This window comes from Microcebus murinus, chromosome 14 (assembly GCF_040939455.1).
Source record: "Microcebus murinus isolate Inina chromosome 14, M.murinus_Inina_mat1.0, whole genome shotgun sequence".
NCBI lineage: Eukaryota > Metazoa > Chordata > Mammalia > Primates > Cheirogaleidae > Microcebus > Microcebus murinus.
In genome coordinates, this window is record NC_134117.1 from 9,001,527 (window position 1) to 9,019,466 (window position 17,940).

General features: G+C 49.4%; 1 protein-coding gene across 16 annotated transcripts in view; it reads left to right on the forward strand.

Moving 5' to 3' along the window:
• The window catches only part of FGFR2 (fibroblast growth factor receptor 2), a 103,174-nt gene that overhangs the window by 17,939 nt on the left and 67,295 nt on the right, over positions 1-17,940 (forward strand). For 6 of the 16 annotated variants that reach the window (XM_012763636.2, XM_012763639.2, XM_012763638.2 and 3 more), the window contains exons 3-4: positions 9,014-9,280; positions 10,158-10,235. The exons of 5 other annotated variants lie outside the window; for them this stretch is intronic. In XM_012763636.2, the coding sequence (XP_012619090.2) occupies positions 9,014-9,280; positions 10,158-10,235 (345 nt within the window). The remainder of the gene's footprint in view (positions 1-9,013; positions 9,281-10,157; positions 10,236-17,940) is intronic. 5 more of the 16 variants (XM_012763643.2, XM_020280732.2, XM_012763644.2 and 2 more) reach the window with 1 other exon arrangement.

Below are 17,940 nucleotides of genomic sequence, written 5' to 3' on the forward strand. Positions count from 1 at the left end.
GGGTAGGGGGAAGATGAGGAGTCCAGGTTATCTTGTTCAGGAGCAATAAATGGTTACTAGGGAAGATGAATAGATACCTGGCAGAATGAATGGATGGGGGAAACAGATTGACTTATCAATGATTCTCTTTGGAAATTAAATGAACCCGAGAGACAGATACTGTATTTAAAATGATTTGGGTCTGGTCTGGTTGCATTCTTCTTCTTCTTCTTCTTCTTTTTTTCTTTTCTTTTTAAGACAAAGTCTTACTCTGTTGCCCAGGCAGGAGTGCCATGGATCATTATAGCTCACAGTAACCTCAAACTCCTGGGCTCAAGTGATTCTCCTGCCTCAGCCTCCCTAGTAGCTGGGACTACAGGTGCATGCTACCACACCCCACTAAATTTTTCTATTTTTAGTAGAGACAGATCTCACTCTTGCTCAGGCTGGTCTCGAACTCCTGAGCTCAAGGGATCCTCCTGCCTCGGCCTCCCAGAATGCTAGGATTACAGGCGTGAGCCATGGCCTGGCCTGCTTGCATTCTTGATCTTCTTTCTTGCAATATGTTGATAACAGGGCGGGGAAAGGAAGTCAGCTTTTCTTTTCGATGGTTCTGTCTGGTTTTATGCAGATAGAGGAAAAGCTCTTCCAAGGGCCTGCTGATCTCTAAGGGCCTTTAATTCAAAATGCTCTCTATACCAAGGAGACCTGATGGGGTAAAATTTCCTGAGCTCCTTTAGGTGCCATGAGGGGCTCTCGATTTGGCTGTAGGAATTTAAGGAGTGTCTGATTAGACAGGTGGTTCACCATTTTATAAAATGAAGAGGGCTGCCTCAGGGTGAGCACCGTTTTGGGGGCGGAGGGGTAGGTTTCAGAACCGGAGATGCTGTATGTTCATTTTATAGCCAACAACCCTGCAAGGCCACTCTTGACCTTAGGATTGTGTCGATAAAGGTAGAGGCGTCCCATTCACTCCTTCACCTCCTTGTGGGTGCCCTACTGGCCTTTTGATGATAGCGTTTCCCCTAGAATACAGTGCCCTTAGAAGCTCCAGAGAGCTTAAGATGCACCAGCTTCCTCTGGCGTGTCCAGCAAGTGTGTTTCCAGAGCTCGGGCCCGGCCTGGCCAGGCGGCCGTGCACACAGACTCCTCATTGTACATCCCAGCCGGGGCATGCAGAGGACTTTGACATAACTTGTAGCGCAAGTTTCTACTTCCTGGGCACTATATAATCTAATGGCCTGTCGCTTTGGGAAAAATGCTTTCTGAACAAAGGGCTCAATTTTGAAGTTCTTGCTCAAGCAAAGCTGCCCATATCTAGGGATTTTAATGCAAACGGTACTGATCCAATACCTGCATCTTGGTGGTCCAGTGGGAATTTTACTCTAATGACTGAAAGAATTCAATACGCGTGTTGGGACCAGGGGAAACACGTTCCCTTTGTGCCTCTCTGACTTTTGGAGAACACTGTCAGGAACAGCCTAAAAACATCAGGATCAGAAGAGGGGGATGCTGACGGAGCAGGGAGCGAAGGTTTCCCCTTTGGGTGCAAATATTGGGTGACCCAGGTGACTCACTCTTCAATGAGTGCGTTGTCAGGCTCTTTACTGTTTGCACATTTTTATTTTCTCATGGGCAACCACATACTTTCTTTCCGAAGTGGAGAGCTGTTCACCATGTCTCCCAAAGACAGATCTAAATTGTGCGAGCGCTGTGCCTAAATACGTACTTGCCTGTGGTTACCATATTGGAAACATTAGCCATTATCTCATCTGATCACGAGGAATGGGAGCCCGTCTGAAGTTTCTGGAACAGTCAGGCTGCCGCGGCAGAGGTAGCTGTTAGTGGTTGTTCCTGGCACCCGTGATCGGACGAGGAGAGGTTTAAGTCCCCTGCGACTGGCGGGGAGGGAGGACCACAGCCTTTCAGACTGCTCACAGCTCTGTTTTTCCTTGCCTTGACTTATTTTTGTGCCTCGTCTTTATGGTGGCCGTATTTCTTGAGGTAGAGAAATTTATATTGTTTAGAGTATTTGTCTCCTCCACGCCCCCTTAAAGAACAAGTAGTACCTATGCCTTATAAGGGCTCTGTTTGATGTGAGGAATTTTGTCTTCCTGCAAGTCTGCTCTTGTGCAGGGGGACCCATGAGGGTGTCTGAGCTGCAGCCGCCAGCCCCACCGGGGCCGCCTTCGGTGTCTGTGTGCACGGAGCCCTCCTGGTGGGGCACACGAGTGTAATCTTGTCTGACTTCATCCTGGGGCCCCCACTGGCTTTAGACCATCCTGCTGATAAGTTCTGACGCCAGCGAGACTCAGGCTGTGCCGTAGGAAAGCGGAGGCCGAGCTCTTCCAAAGCCCCTGTCCTGCAGAACGTCGTGGGTCACTAAAAGGCTGTGCTGCCCCTGCCAGATGTCCGTCTGTCTGTCCCTGCACACCCCCTCTCTGTTCCTGTCGACAGAGAACTGGGTATCAGCCGGTTAAAACTTCTTACCGGGACCACCTGTGGCCACTGCGGGACATCTTAAAGACCAGGAGGGCCAGGAGGGGCTACCTGGGACAGGGAGGCACAGTGGTCACTCACCACGTGCTTCCTGCGCTGTGGCTCTGCAGTGACACTTGCAGCTTGCCCCTGTGTGTTTCCTCTGTCGAGACATTTGGCAGTCCCACAGCGGTGACATTTATTCCTCTTGTCCAAGGTGGCAGCAGGTCTGGGAGGACACCAGGGGCTCAAGGCCATTTTTCTGCTCTTGTCCTCAGTGCTCCTGTTCTAGCTCCTACAGGAGCCATGAGCTGTGCCACAAGGCAGCCAGCGGCAGACTCAGCCCTGCAGCCCACGCCCAGCAGCCTGCCTCTGCTCTCCCCTCCCCGCCCCTTCCTCTCTCCTTCTCTTCCAGAGGAATCTGTTCAGGCATCTCTCTGTCTTTCTCCCTCTCTTCCACTTTCCAGGGGAATGTGTTCAGGGATTGGACACCTGTGACTCTGGGGGAGGGGAAACCTCAGTGGGCCGGATGTTCCAGCGCAACCCCGCTGCATCCTTGAGACAGGATCGTCTCGACGTTGCAAAAGACTCCTTCCCGGGGAAACCCCCGAAGAGGCCGGATCTGTGAAGGCGACGCAGTGGGCTGTCCCAGGGGCACACACTGCTTTCTTCTTCCTTAACAGTTTAAATCTGTCGTCCATCCTCCACGGCGTGATTGGACAGGGCAAGGCTTGGGTTTCCCATCTGTTCTCTGTTTGCACGTGGGCGCCATTTCAAAAACCACACGGGAGAAGTTTATAGGCAAACATTATAAAAAGTGACAGTCTGAAGTGCTGCTATGGCTGGTTTGGCAACATAAAGTGTTACCTGAAATAGCGTACCGTTTCCAAGCTCCCTCGAGCTGTTTCCACTGTCTCGTGACAACCCTCCGATGACAGTGGTGACGAATTCAGCTGGACGTGTCCAGCGAAGTCACAGAAGTCACAGCCCTTTTGACTTTCACAGGGTTCCCCCCTCCCAGGGCCGTATTCACACACAGCGAGGGTTTTTTTTCTCTATGTTTATTTACAGGGGGATAAACTCATGCAGCTCGTAGCTAGCGACAGTCAGTGTGATGTCGCCCTGACAGGTCATGACCTCCGCCTTGATCTGCTGAGGGACATGGAGGATCAGGCCGCCCCTGCCTCGGTTTCCTTCTTTCCCCAGTCAAAGGCCCCTCAGTGCCAGGTTCCGATTGGCTGCCGAGGAAGAGCTGCATGAGCAGTTTCTCAGGGAAGGAAGGTGGCCCGGGGAGAATGACACACAGGCCACGTGCAGATGCCTGTTTTTGTTCAGACCATTTATTTCTTGACTAGCTGTACAAGGACCCATCTCTTTCATTCTTTTACTGTCAGAGGAGTCAGTTTACTGAAGAGGCTGCCCAATAACATGCTGCTGGCACTTCCCGCGTGCTGGAAACTTCTGGGAGAAAATTCAGATGCAGCAGGGCTGCGGACAGCGGCGTGGCCATGGCAGGAAACTCAGCCCCTTGCGTGTTTAGCGACTGTAGGTAACAGTGACGATGTCCCACACTAGCGTGTGTGTGTGTGTTCCAGCTTGCTTGCTTCTTTTTTGAATTTTAATTTAGTGTATGAAAAATATGTGGAAACATATTTTCTATCTGTGGAAGCCTCTGAAAGAGCATTTGGTGTGTAGCAAAGCAGCTTCTGGAAACTTCTCCCCGCCCTGTCTTGGCAGGAGAGCAGGGAAATGTTGGGCTGTGCGTGCCACGCAGATTCGCACGGGAAAGGTGAAAAGTGTGCCGCAGCACCAGAAAACAGTAAACCCAGGGGACGTTAATGTTACTATGAAAGGTATCGTGTACATTTCCAGGGGATTTTTGCCCCGTGTCAGAGGTCCTGGCTCACGGAGCAGGCATGTGGAGTCGGGGGTGGCCCCGGCTGTGGAGAGTGATCGGCGTTGGGGAGGCGCATCGGGGCAGGGCAGGAGAGGCATCGCTGGTGTCAGGGACGGTGAGGGCTTGGGGAGCCCGAATCTGCAGGGAGTGGGCGGTGACGTCACCTGGAACATTCAGACAAGAAGGTGAAGAGCATCCAGAGCCCCTAGACAGCAGGTGGCCTGCTGAGATGCCTTTGATGTGTGCCCATGTGCAGGGACCTGCATGCTCGGAGGGCGGGGTGGCGGGGAGGCGACTGGGTTGTCCTTGGGCCCTCCCTTGCTGTGGCCCCACACTTTCCCTGCCTGTTTTATTTTATGTCCTTCTTTTCTTACTGTTTCTCCCCAGTCTCTTCCTCCCTTTCTTCCGTGTGTATCCACCCATTCTCCCCTCTCCCTGCCATGTGCTTGCAGTCATCCCAGGATACCTGGGAACATTGCTGGCTTGTTTGCTAACGGCGCTGCTGAACCCCAACGTGGGGCTTCTGTGAAATGACCACTCAGGGGAGGCAGGGAGGAGTCCCTGCCTTCAGAGTTTCCCAAGGCAGCCGTTACTGGATCGAGACTGTGAAGTCGGGAGGGCTTGCTTTTATGGGTAAATGTCTTTACCTTATTAATGTATTTGGGGGAGATTATTACTCTCCCTGAAGCTCGGAAAACTGGATGACAGTTTTGATCTGGTTGTACCGGAAATAAAAAAAACATTTTTTGTGCATCATCATCCTGTCTGTTGAGATGGGAGCCCATCAGTAGTATCTTTTTGTATTTAGAGATACAAATCCAAGTGTTCTTGGATTATGCTCTGCAAATCATGGTGCTCAAGATTGTGGCGTTTTCAGCTTTGAAGAACGTGGTCGTGACGGTTGTCGGAAGATCAGGTTTGCTGTCTTTGGCTCCGTGGCCTGGCGTGTGGGTATTCTTGCTCTTCAGTAGTTGGGGAACCCGAGGCCGAGAGGTTAAGCAGGACGGAGAGGGGCGGGGGCTCAGGCTCAGCGGCCTTTGCCAAGCATCTCCCGCGTCCTGAGGACATAGGTCCCCACAGTCCCGTGTTCTTCCTTCCAGAACAGCACGTGGTGATGTCCTTTTGGCGACATTGGTCTAGCAGCTCAGACATCCCTGGTTGCAGCAGGACTTTGCGGTTTGCTGATTTAAGGCAAAGGAAAAGATTCTTAGTGCAAACACTTTCCTTTAAACATGGAGAAATCATAAGTCATTACTCTAGTTTTGTCCCGAGAGAGATTTTTCTGCATCACAATTGTAAATGCCTTGCTTATCTTTCTTTTCCTGTCCTAATGCAGTGTCAGAGCATTCCACCACACAGCATGGGGACAGGACTGCACCTTGTTTGCGGGGCAGGACAGCGGGGCCCCAGTCGCCTCCCCTTTAAGGGAGGGGAGCTTTGCTGCTTCTGTCCCCTACTCCGGAATCCTTGACCAGTTCTGACTCAGAGCAAGGGGAATTTCACAGCATTCTTGATGACTTGCTGGTCATGCAGCGCGGTCATAATGAATATTGATTATTTTATGACGCCAGTCAATCCCACGTAAATTCATTCCAACACTGTGGGTGCTGTTTCAGTCATTAGTTGTTGGGGACATGGGACCCCAATGACATCCGAACCTTGCTTCAGTCAGCTGCGAAAGGGATTGGGCCAGGTTGTTGAACGAATCGGTGACTGTCGGACCCTGGGAATGGGAGATGTTCTGAGTTTGGGGGCCAAACCGAACCGTCCCCTTCTCTCTTTCTCTTCCTGTCCTTTTTCCTATTCAGTGTTCAGTGTTTGACGTATTTCCCTGAGTCGCTCAATTCAGCCACGACACGACTCAACCAGCCTTGGGAGAGCTTATCTGAGAACCTTCTGGCTAAGTTCCCGACAACGTCTTTTAAATTTCGCTTTGCCCTTTACGTCTGTGCTCAGACGGCTGCTCTTTGGAGAAGCCTCTCTGATCATCTCATGCAACAGGAGCTGAAAAACTTTCTATAAAGGCCAGACTGTAAATATTTTAGGCTTTGCGGGCCATAGGGTGTGTGTCGCAACTGCTCAACTCTGCCCTGGTAACACAGCAGCGGCCCAGACGGGCACTAAGGAATGAGCGTGGCCGAGTTCCAGTAGGGCTGGTTTGCCCAGGGGCCATCGTTTGCCAGCCCTGCTATGGAACGAGCCCTCACCTATTACTTCTGCACCTCCTTTATCTTGCTAACACGTGACATTCTTCTTCCGAACACTTGAGACCCCCCTCATGTACTTTATATTTTTTGTAGATTTTTTTATTGTCTGTCACCCCCACCATACTGGAAGCTCCATAGTGCAGGGGCTTTGTCCTGTCTCCTCTTGCTCCCTGAGCAGCCAGAACAAAGCCTGGTCCATAGTAGGTGTTCGATAAATAACTGTCGACTGAGAAAAACCGACTTCTGGAACATAAACCCGCCGGTCAGCTGGCAGGCTGTTCGGGGGTTTCCCTTGTGTTGGGGGTGTGTTTGTCCATGTTCGGTTTAACTTCTGTTTTCTTCCTTTTGTCGTGGTTATGTCTTTAGGTGCATGCACTGCTAGCGCCTGGGCCTCTCTCGGCTTGTCTGGCGTTGGTGCTGCCCCTTCAGGAAGGCCCGGGCCTCCCCGTGGGCTGTGGATGGTGGTGGTGGGGGCATTCTTGGACTGGATGCTCCTGCCCCTCACTGCCCCTTTAACAGTGGGACCAAAACTTGAATTGACTTTATTTCCGTCTCGTGTGGGAGACCGTCCTTTTGCGTGGGGTCCGGGCAGGCAGCTGCCCAGGGATGCTGCCCGGTGCTGGGAAGCCGTGTGTTTCCGGGCACCATTCGCAGTCCTTGCTGTAGGGATGAAATCCGCTTCACGGACCCTGGAGGCTACCCCAGCCAGCAGCTCTGGCTGCTCTGAGAGGCCAGCACTTTCCTTTTCTGGGTTGGATCCTCTAGAGCAAGGGTCCTCAAACTATGGCCCGAGGGCCACATACGGCCCGCCGGGGACATTTATCCGCCCCCCCCCCAGGTGTTTTTGCTGCTGCTGCCTGTCCTGCTCAGCAGCTGACTTGTCCCGGGCCCGCAGTGCGCATGTGTGGAATGTGCGCCGCACTCTCCAACCGCCCTCCAACGGTCTGAGGGACAGTGAACTGGCCCCCTGTTTAAAAAGTTTGAGGACCCCTGCTCTAGAGTCTCATCCTGCCCTGCATGTTTGGGGACTGTGGTCCCGTTCAGCATGGCCACCTTCCCTGTGTATGCCGAGGGTGGCCCAGGTGGGCCGGGGTGGGGAACACAAAGCACCCTGAGACCCGAGCCTTCCCTCAAGGACAAGGGTCCTCAAACTTTTTAAACAGGGGGCCGGGTCACTGTCCCTCAGACCGTTGGAGGGCCGGACTATAGTTTAAAAACAAAGTATGAACAAATTCCTATGCACACTGCACGTATCTTATTTTGAAGTAAAAAAACAAATGGGCAAAAACACCTGCATGTGGCCCGAGGGCTGTAGTTTGAGGACGCCTGCTGGTGTCTGCTCAGGAGATGGGGCGTTGTAAGAAATGTGGCACATCCCACGTGGGCAGACGTACGGTGGAGGGACAGAGATCACTTCTGGGCAGGGCGACTGGTAGGCCTGTTCCTTGTCACAGAGGGCATGGCTCGATTTGGGCCTTGAAGGATAGGTGGGGTTGAGCAGGGATGAGAGGGAGGAAGGAGTGTCCCTGCGGAAGAGACAGGCTGGGGGGCTGCAGAGCCCGGGTGCGTGTGGCGGGAGTGGTGGGCAGGGTGGGATCCCGCTTTGTAAGGTGGGGTGAGGGCCACGCAGGAGGGAGACCTCCTCTCAGCTGTCCGGGCATTTTGTTCTTTTTGTGTTAGGTATTGAGGCCTCCAGCTTTTACCGTTTTGAGAAAAAAAACAGCATGTCCCAGCTCACCCAGCACAGAATTAAGTCTTGATTCCTGCTAAGCACTGATCTGAACTTGAGAGCTCACGAAAATTCCAGGCAGCAAACCATTTTGTGCCGGGATCCATCAGGTTCTCTTGAGTTTGCGATGTTTCGATCGAAGGAGCTTGGCTTTGCGAGGACAGGCCGAGTCTCGCACAAGTAAATAGATAATTAAGAGCGTGTGTGTGTGTGTGTGTGTGTGTGTGTGTGTGTGCGCGTGTGCCCGTGCATGTGCTTGCGTGTGTGTGTGTGTGTGTGTTACATGTAGTCACGTTGAATGCACACGTTTGTAAAACCCAGTGTTCTTACAAATAACATGTGCCACAGTGATAGACTTTTCCAGGTGTCACGGTGCAAGCAGGCTTTGGACCGGCAGTTGACTGCGAAACGTTTTCTTGCGAAATATCCTTCCACGCTGGGGTTCGGTTTGTTTTCCGAGCCCTGCATGTACCTGGAAGCCAAGGCAGGACAGCTTTGCTGGGTGCTGCTTCTGGCTGCTGTGTCAGGTGCCCGGTCTGGTCCACGAGTGGGGGCTGCTTCCCGGCTTCCCGGCTTCCAGGGAGCGACGGGCGCCTGCGGGGCCACGTGCAAAGCACGGACAGCTCTTCCTGGGAATCAACAGGCCTCCACTGACCTTTGTTGGACGTTCTCTCCTTTCCCTCCTTCCCATCTGTCTCCGCCTTCTCCCCCACCTTTCTGCAGAGCCACCAACCAAATACCAAATCTCTCAACCGGAAGTGTACGTGGCCGCGCCAGGGGAGTCGCTAGAGTTGCGCTGCCTGTTGAAAGATGCCACCATGATCAGTTGGACTAAGGATGGGGTACACGTGGGGCCCAACAATAGGACAGTGCTTATTGGGGAATACTTGCAGATAAAAGGCGCCACGCCTAGAGACTCCGGCCTCTATGCTTGCACTGCCGCTAGGACTGTAGACAGTGACACTTGGTACTTCATGGTGAATGTCACAGGTGAGTTGGCCTGCGAGCTCTATGCCCTCTCTTCTCTGTAGCCGTTCTCTGTGTAGAATTTTTTCGGCCAAGTGAAATCATAGCGATTCCTGCTAATTGGCTGCTAGGCACACAGCTTCACCATGGGTTATTGATCTGTTTCTGAGATTTTTTTTCCATGGGACCTGGTGCACCAGAGAGGCTGGTCATTAAGAATGACAGAATTCTCGTACACAAAGCAACGTTTTTCTTTTTAAGACAGCTTTTATATAAGGAAAAACATACCTTTTTCCCCCCTCCATACTGCTAACACCCTTGGCATTTGAAACACAGGGTCGAAATTTGAATGCTAAAGATTTCCGATTCCTTTATTTAAATTTGAGTTTCTCTCCTTGATTTTCCTTCCATGCAGTGAGTGGGACTGGACAGGCCTTCTTTGTGGCTGAGTTAAAGTCCCACTTTCAGAGTGTGAGTTGACAATCAGAAAGGCCACACGGGGGCTAAGTTTTGTTAGGGACTGAATTCCTTTCTTGAAGGGGACCCTGAATCCTGAAAGGTTATGTTGGAAAAAAAAGTCTTTGGATATTACAGTTGGTACATTTGTCAGAGACTTGCACACTATTTGAAGCTTTAAAGCCCAGTTCCAGTATATCCAATTTTATGGCATGTTTAAGTAATGTAGAAGCAGAAAACATTGAGAATCACAACCTTGACCGACTGTCATCATGGAGAGAAAATACAAGCCATTAAAACTGTCTTAACCAAACACGGTCCCAGGCTTTTCCTGTAGGTTCCTGGGTGGTTGAGTTCGCTACAGAGGAGGTCTAAGCTGTATGCAGATGATTGCACCCTTTTGCTTTGCGAAAACACATCCATGCATATGTTCTTTTGAATGCAGATGCCATCTCATCCGGAGATGACGAGGACGACACAGACGGCCCTGAGGATTTTGTCAGTGAGAACAGTAACAGCAAGAGTAAGTAACCGCCCGGCTCCGACGGTCCCTGCAGAGGAGCGTGGAGGGAGTCCTGCCTGTCACCTGTCCTGTCGACTCTCCAGCGCGGCGCTGTCTCCGCGGCCCTTGCCTTTCCCGCTGTGTCTGTTCTCCTGACTTTCAACCCTCAAATAAACCATTGTGTCTGTACACCTTCTCTACCGTTTGTCCCTTTTCTTCTCGTGACAGTGGCCGCTGGCTCTTCAGAGCAGTTACCGCTTTCCTTGGTTTTCCTTTTCCCTTTGGCTTCTTGCTGTTCTGAGATGTAAAAATAGCAGACTCGCGTAACACCTTGGTTTTCTTTGTAACCGCTGATCCGCGCTTGGCTCCAGCCTGGGGGTGACTGCCCCCCTCTCTGCTCCCTGGGGACATCGGGCAATGTTTGGTTGTCACAACCGGGGTCGGGGGGTGCTAGTGGCATCCAGTGGGCAGAAGTCAGGGATGCTGCCGGGAAACATCTTAAAATGCACAGCGTGGCTCCCGTCCCAGAGAACTATCTGGTCTGAAATGCCAGTCATGGTGGGGCTGAGAAACCTGGGCCTTCCAAAACGTGTGCGTCGTGCTGAGGGGAGGGAAAGGAGGTGCCCCACCTCGTAGGCCTTGGTGGAAGAGGGGGCCGAGGGTGTGCTTACTGGAGGCAGTTAACCCCGAGCACTGACACCTGAGAGGCCACTGAACGAGGCCACTGTTTTGGTGAGTAGGAACATGGCGTGGGCTCTCGAATGGGGCAGCCTGGGTTCGAATCCTGCTCCTCTACTTCCGAGTTGCTCATTTAACTCCTGTGCCCAGTTTCTTCACCTGTAAAATGGGAAAAACTAAGAATAATAATATTAAATCTCATAGAGTTGTTATGAGGATTAAATGAGTTACTGTTTATACAGTGCTCAGAAGAGTGATTGCTTGTGTTTGTTCAGTAAAGAAAATAAAAGTAGCATTAGCTGCATTTGCCAATGACACGGCTGGAATATTCCTAAAGTGATTGTACGTTGGGCCTTGGGGTTCTTTGCTTATGTGATGTGTGCTGCATTTTCTCAAAAGGATTTCAGACTGTAGCCTTTTCACATTGCCGTCCTTCACTTAGTAGTATGCATTTATGTTTCCTTCATGTCTTTTCATGGCTTGATGGTTTATTTGTTTTTAGCGCTGAGTAATATTGCATTGTTTGGATGTACCACAGTTTGTTTATCCATCTACCTACTAAAGGGCATCTTGGTTGCTTCCAAGTTTTGACAGTTATGAAGAATGCTGCAGCAAATGTCTGTGCAGGTGTTTGTGTGAACATGGGTTTCAACTCCTTAGGGTAAATATGAAGGAGTCTGATTCCAGATCATATGGTCAGAGTGTGTTCGATTTGTAGGAAACCACCAAACTGCCATCCATAGTAGCTGTACCATTTTGCATTCCTACCAGTGACAGATGAGGGTCCCTATTGTCCATACCTAGCTAGCGTTTCATGACAGCGTTCTGGATTTTGGCCATTCTAATAGGTATATAGTGTTACGTCATTGTTTTAATTTGCATTTCCCTGATGAAATACAGTGTGAAGCATCTTTTCATATGATTAATTGTCATCTGCATATCTCCTTTGGTGAGGTATGTGCTAAGTCCTTTGGCCCATTTTTGAATTGGGTTGTTTGTTTTCTTACTGTTGAGTTTTCAGAGTTCTTTGTATATTTTGGATCATAGCCCTTTATCATGTATGTCTTTTGCAAATATTTTCTTCCATTCTATGGCTTGTCTTTTCATTCTGTTGACAGTGTCTCTCCCTGAGCAGAAATTTTTAATTTTTGTGAAGTCCTGCTTATCAAGTCTTTCTTTTATAGATTGTACCTTTGGTATTGTATCTAAAATCATCCTCAAACACGTGGTCATCTAGATTTTCTCCTGGGTAATCTCCTGGAGTTTTATAGTTGTGTGTTTTACATTTAGGCCTGTGATCTATTTTAAGTTAATTTTTGTGAGAAGTACAAGGTCTGTGTCTAGGTTCACATTTTTGTGAGTGGGTATTCAGTTGTTGCAGCACTGTTTGTTGAAAAGGCTGTCTTTTAGCCCAGAGCTTTTGAAAGGAAGAAGAGAAAACAGATATTGTCAGGCACCTGGGATAAATGTGTTAGGTAAGTGAAAATTTGGATTTGTCCCTGAGTCTCTGAGCAGCGTGGGCAAAACGGAAAAATATTTTGGCTTGTGCATTTTTTACTTTTTGGCAAGAGGAAGCTTAGGGCAGTGGTTCTCAAAGTGAAGTCCCTGGACCGGTGGCATAGGCATGGTTTGGGAACTTGTTAAAAATGAAAATTCTCAGGCCCCTTGTCAGACCCACTGCGTTAGTGTGATGCTGATTCACACTAAAGTGTGAGCCCCTGGCTTAGGGATTGGCATGCGGGGATCCGCCTGGAGTGGGAGTTTGCTGTTGGCGGTCTCGTTCACAAAGCAGTGGGCAAGAAGGTCAGTGAACGTGTCTGCTGTGATGGTTTGTACCAGCCTGGTAAGAAGGTCATTATGTTACTTACTGAAAGCACTGACACGGCAGAGGGAGTGGCTCTCCTCTGCGGTTCTCCTGGCGTGAAGCGGAGGGCTGGCTTTGGGTGGCTCTGTGCTGGCTGCTGGCTCAGTTAGCACCACCAACAATGCAATAAGGTGGAGAGAGCATTTATTCTGGTTTTATTGATGGGAACATTGGGACTCAGTGAGCGGAAGGCAGAGCTGCGATTCAGTCCCAGGCCTGTCGCACGCTGGGCATTCCAGGGTGGCGAAGCGGGTGGCGTGGGCGTGCGCAGACGGTTGTTTGCGGCTTTAAAGCCATACCTGCGTGTCAGTGCCACCACTGTGGATCCAGACACCGGATCCCGCCAGCTTGGTTTTGTTGGCGCGCCTGGGAACGGCGTTGTCCTGGTGGTCGAGTACCCTGCCTAATCGCAGGCCACCACGAAGCCACGTGAAGTAATAAAATGCAACAGCAAGGTATAGAGTGGTTCAAGTGCTGTGGACCTCTGGCCTTTCACTGTGACCTAGTCCCAACTGTCTGGTGCCCCTGCAGAAGGGCCGGCCGGGCAGCAGGGTGCTCGGTGTGATGAATGCCAGCCCAGTGCACTTGCCATGCCTTCACCCCGCAAGCAGGGTTTTTTGTAATTAGCTCTCGAATGACACCAACTCTGCCCCCGAAATGGGTGCTCTGCCGTGATTAAGGGCTGGTGTTAGCTGTACCAGGGAGATACTGCTGTCGGGAGGTGCCTGTCTTTGGTGCCTGTGAAACATTAGATGCTATTTAAAGTGATAGCAGTTCTTAGCTGGCTACTTGGCCCCTGCCATCTGTTAGTGTGATTAGGCCGGCCTGACTCACAGGTGCAGCCTGGGGCGGCTGAGATTAAGCAGCTGTGGCCTGTGTGGACAGAGGAATGCCACGGCCAGGGTGATTGGCAAGGCAGGGAAGGGGATGTTGCCATTAAAACAATTTTTTGCCACCTCAAGTGTCAAATGCCTGACCCGATGAATAGGGAAAATTGCAGAAGCACCGAATTCTTTGCATTTTCAGCCACCTGGAAAACGCCCACGTGTCCAGATTGATTTCACTGGTGCCTTCTGATTGCCTGGAAATGCCACTGGGGTGTGTTCGAATTGTCCTCTTTAGTAACGGCAACAAATGATGGTCCAGTGACCCTGTGTTGGCAGTGACATTTTTGGGCTGTTCTGAAGAGTTTGTTTTTTTTCTTTTGGATTGAGATATCACATATTTCTGTATCTTCTGGCTTGAAAAATACATTGCACGTTATTCCCTCTGCTGGAATGCTGTATGTTGTTTGTTTAATTTTGGTGGTGAATTCTAAGAAGGCCAGCGTATCTGCCTGGCAGAACTTTTTGGGTTGTGTACAGAGTACAGAAAGCATGCTAGCCAAATATAGTGGCAGAAATAACAATCGGAAGGCAGGGTTGTTCTGGTATCCAGTAACGTCAGGGTCTTGTTTGAGTTTTATAGGAATGCTCTGCCGTACTCAGGTCGCTCTTAGCTCTTAACCCATCATCCAGGTCCCTCTCGGCAGCTGGCCTCTCTGCAGAGGAGTTCCTTGCTCTCACTGGCAGATCAGGGGCTCATTTTGGAGCATTCACGTGTTCTGTTTTATTGCACCATGTGCAATATGATGTAGTATTTCAGGCCACCTTTTCCAGTAGACTTTTCGCTTCTTGAGGGCAAGAACCATGTTGGACGAATGTTTTGTGGAATAACAGTCCTCACATGTATCTTTTATGGATCTCATTAAAAGTAGAGCAACGTTCAGACCTGCTCTGTACAGTAAGAAAATAAGCTGGTGTTTCCCAAAGAATGTTGCTTGGAACCCTCGTGCAGAATAACGCTCTGCCAAAATTGAGCTGTATTTTGAAATAAAGCTGGAAAATGCTTTGACTCTCTCTTGGAGACTTACAGTGTCCGTTAGCATAGTACAAGCTCTGAAAAGATCTGTAGTAAAACATCTGTTTAATTTTGACCCTTTCCAAATTTATCGACCGTAAGACCCTTTTTAAAAATGCAGCGTCTATTAACATCCTGTTGCACATGCATTTTCCAGACCCGGTCGTGGGCTGATTGGATTGATCTGATCTCCCCCCACCCCCTCGTTTAAGTCAAATTCTTCCATCACAGACGTGCAGGGCACTCCTGGGTCATATTTTAGCAGCTGACTAGCTGATGACCTCACACCTTGCCAGCTAGGCGTGTCCCGAGCGGACCAGTCCTGTGATGTCATCGCAAGCCCGGCTGCCCGGAAGCAGTGCTGCTGCCTTGGCCCATCAGGGCAACACGTTTCTCTCTGGACAGAAGGTTGCAATTTCAAATGCTAATTTTTGAAATGCATCCAGGTTGAGGGTTTTAAAAGGGTCAGAATCTATCCTTTTCTCATAGGAAAGTGTAACTTAACTAGTCCTTGCCTTCCCTAGGTGCTAGGTATCTTAACGGGTTATCTTGACTGCAAATAGGCAGACACTGTATGCTCCTTTTGTCCGAGGGATTTTTTTTTTTTATCACCTCCAGCTTGCCTTTAAGGGATTAATGCTTTTGAAGAGCTTGAGACGTAGTTCTCGGGCAGATCACGATTGACAAAAAGTTCAGGTCCATTGCCCAACGAGAGGCAAGTGATGGTGAGATGGCTGTGTTAGGGTTCTCGCTGCTGGAGGGGTTCTCTCTACTGAGGGAAGAGAGCGACAAGGTGATTTTCTATTTTGGTTTCAGTCTTGTTGAGACCTGCACATGCCTCGATTCCATGTCAGAGAGAAAGGTTATTTATTTGGAAGTAATTAGGGGAAAACGAAGGTAGTTGGCCTGAGATTCCAAACTCATTTCATTGATTAACCTGTTGATAATAGCAGGGGGAAGCCAACTTTGTTCTAACTGGGGTTTTTACTTGGTAGAGATTACATCTAAGTTGGTCACCGCAGGTTTCTTTGTTGTGTTGAAGTTTCTAGGAATTGAAAAGAACAGAAAAACAAAGCACATAGGCCTCCTAAATTTTTGGAAATTCCCTCTGTAGTAAAACCTCATCACTCATTTGGTTTGGGCATTTTGTCCCAGAGGCTGGTGATGGTTGGTGTTCTACCCAGTGGGCTGGGTTGAATCTCTTTTCTTTCTCAGTCTCCGCCCTGCGCAAGGCATAGCTGATGACCAGAGGAGTTTGCTGGCAGATCCTGGGAATTCCCATGGGCGCGCTGGTCTGCCAGTGGGCTCGGTCCTTTCACTTGTGGGTAACTTGCCTGGTTTTTAAAACATGTGTTTCTGACTGAATGCCTTGCTGGCCAGCGAGTTGTTGTTTTAATGAGATTTATCAAATAAAACCACAGACATAGCCCGTCCTAATTATATACCCTGTCTCACCTCTTCATGTGCTGGTAGATTTGTTTTCTCTTAGTTTATGCCAAATGGAAACAGATGCATTGCCGTCTACTGCAAGGACAGTGGGGAGGTCTCAGAGACATTATCCCCACCCCCCCCTACCCCACTGCTGTCAGGGGTCAAAGCATTCAAATGTTCTGATTAGTGATATTTTTAAAAGCCCTAATTATAGACTTAAGACAGAGGCCTTAGTGGGGCTTTGGGGAGTTTGTGAGAATTAATCTAGGAGCTGAAACAGGCTGTGTTTTCAAAAATTTTTGCATCAATAAAAATACAGTTGGCAGTCATCAGCATCCACCACTCACATAAATCTTGAACTTTTGACTTGATTACCATGGGAGAGTTCAAAGGGCAGGCTGGAGTGGTTGCAATAGCTCTGCTCAGGGAGCTGGAGACGGGTCTGGCCTCAGCCTGGCCTCTGGCTGTGTGACCTTGATCAAATCACTTAACCTTTCTGGACGACATTGATAACATCAGCCTGTGGGCCAGATGGTCACGAGTCTCTTTTGGTACAGCCTGGTAACATGATTCCATGTTTTTCCTTTAAATCATTGGGCCGTGTTCTCACTTTTTGGTTCCAGAGAGAGAGTAGATTGTAAACCTTAGGTGTCAGTATTGGGATACATCAGGGCTTTTGTGGGAGCAGGCCTCGTAGTCTATGGTTTCTCATTAAGTTTAAATTGCAGAGCCAGAAGAAACCCTATAGTCCTACCATTCATTGACAGGATCAATAGCTGCCGAGCATGTAGATACCTGGAAAGAATGTTAGAACTAGGAGGTGCTGTATAAAGCAACTCCTTCATTATATAGCTAAGGCTTTTAACAGCCATTGGTCCATCTGCCCACCGCCCCCCATCCATCCGTCCGTCTGATAAGTGCTGAGTGCCTGCTCCATGGGCTGAAGATGCCTCTACCTGTACCCTCTGGGTGCCCCACTCTTGTTGGTCAGCAGACGTCAAATGGAATGTTGTTCAGTGCTGAGATACCCTGGTGTCGGAAGCCCATCAGTAATGGACAAGCGGCCCAGGAAAAAATGGTGAATCTTCCCCATGGGATGGTTGGTAAAGAGAGGCTGCACTGGAGTACTTCACGGGAGATTTCTACAGGGTTCTAAATCTCTCTTTAACTCACCATATCTTAAGAAACTTCTGCTGTGTTAAAGTAAAATTCTGCTTAGTATTGTCACTACTATGCGATGACTGTTTTGGTGTAGAAAATGGTAGTAAGTAGGCAGGTGTGCAACACCTTTGATGGAATTTTCATTCATTTATTGTGGCTGGGTCTTACTGTTCCTTTAATCTGCTCATCCTCAGTATTTAATGACTAACAGAACGTTTTTCTTTTGCTACATGTTATATCAGAAGGGACCATGCCTATCATTGAGGTCAACTCGTTTGCTTTACAGGTGATTTAGTACAATTCATTTTTCTTTGCCATCCGAGGTTTATCACACAACTCTCCCTCTATTAATTGACTTTAAACCCGCTCTTCCTAATACCCCAAGGAAGGTATATGGAGTTCAAAACAACCCGATGTGTTCCTGGCTTGCAGATTCATTTGAAATAAGATTTTGAGTAAGCAGCTGTCTTCAGCGTGTACTCCGTGCAGGGGTCATCTCTGCTTTTGTGTGTCTTTAGTTTGTTAAACCAGTTCCTTCTCCAAATGAAAGTTGTTAAAGCTGTCCCTGAGCCTTGATGTAAAGGAGGCATCCTTAGGTTGTAGAGGAGCTCGTCCAAGTACCTGGACTGTGCTTCTCTCCTGTGGCATCGTAGTTCTTTGGAGGCCATGGCCTTTCTGCATGCGTAGAGGACA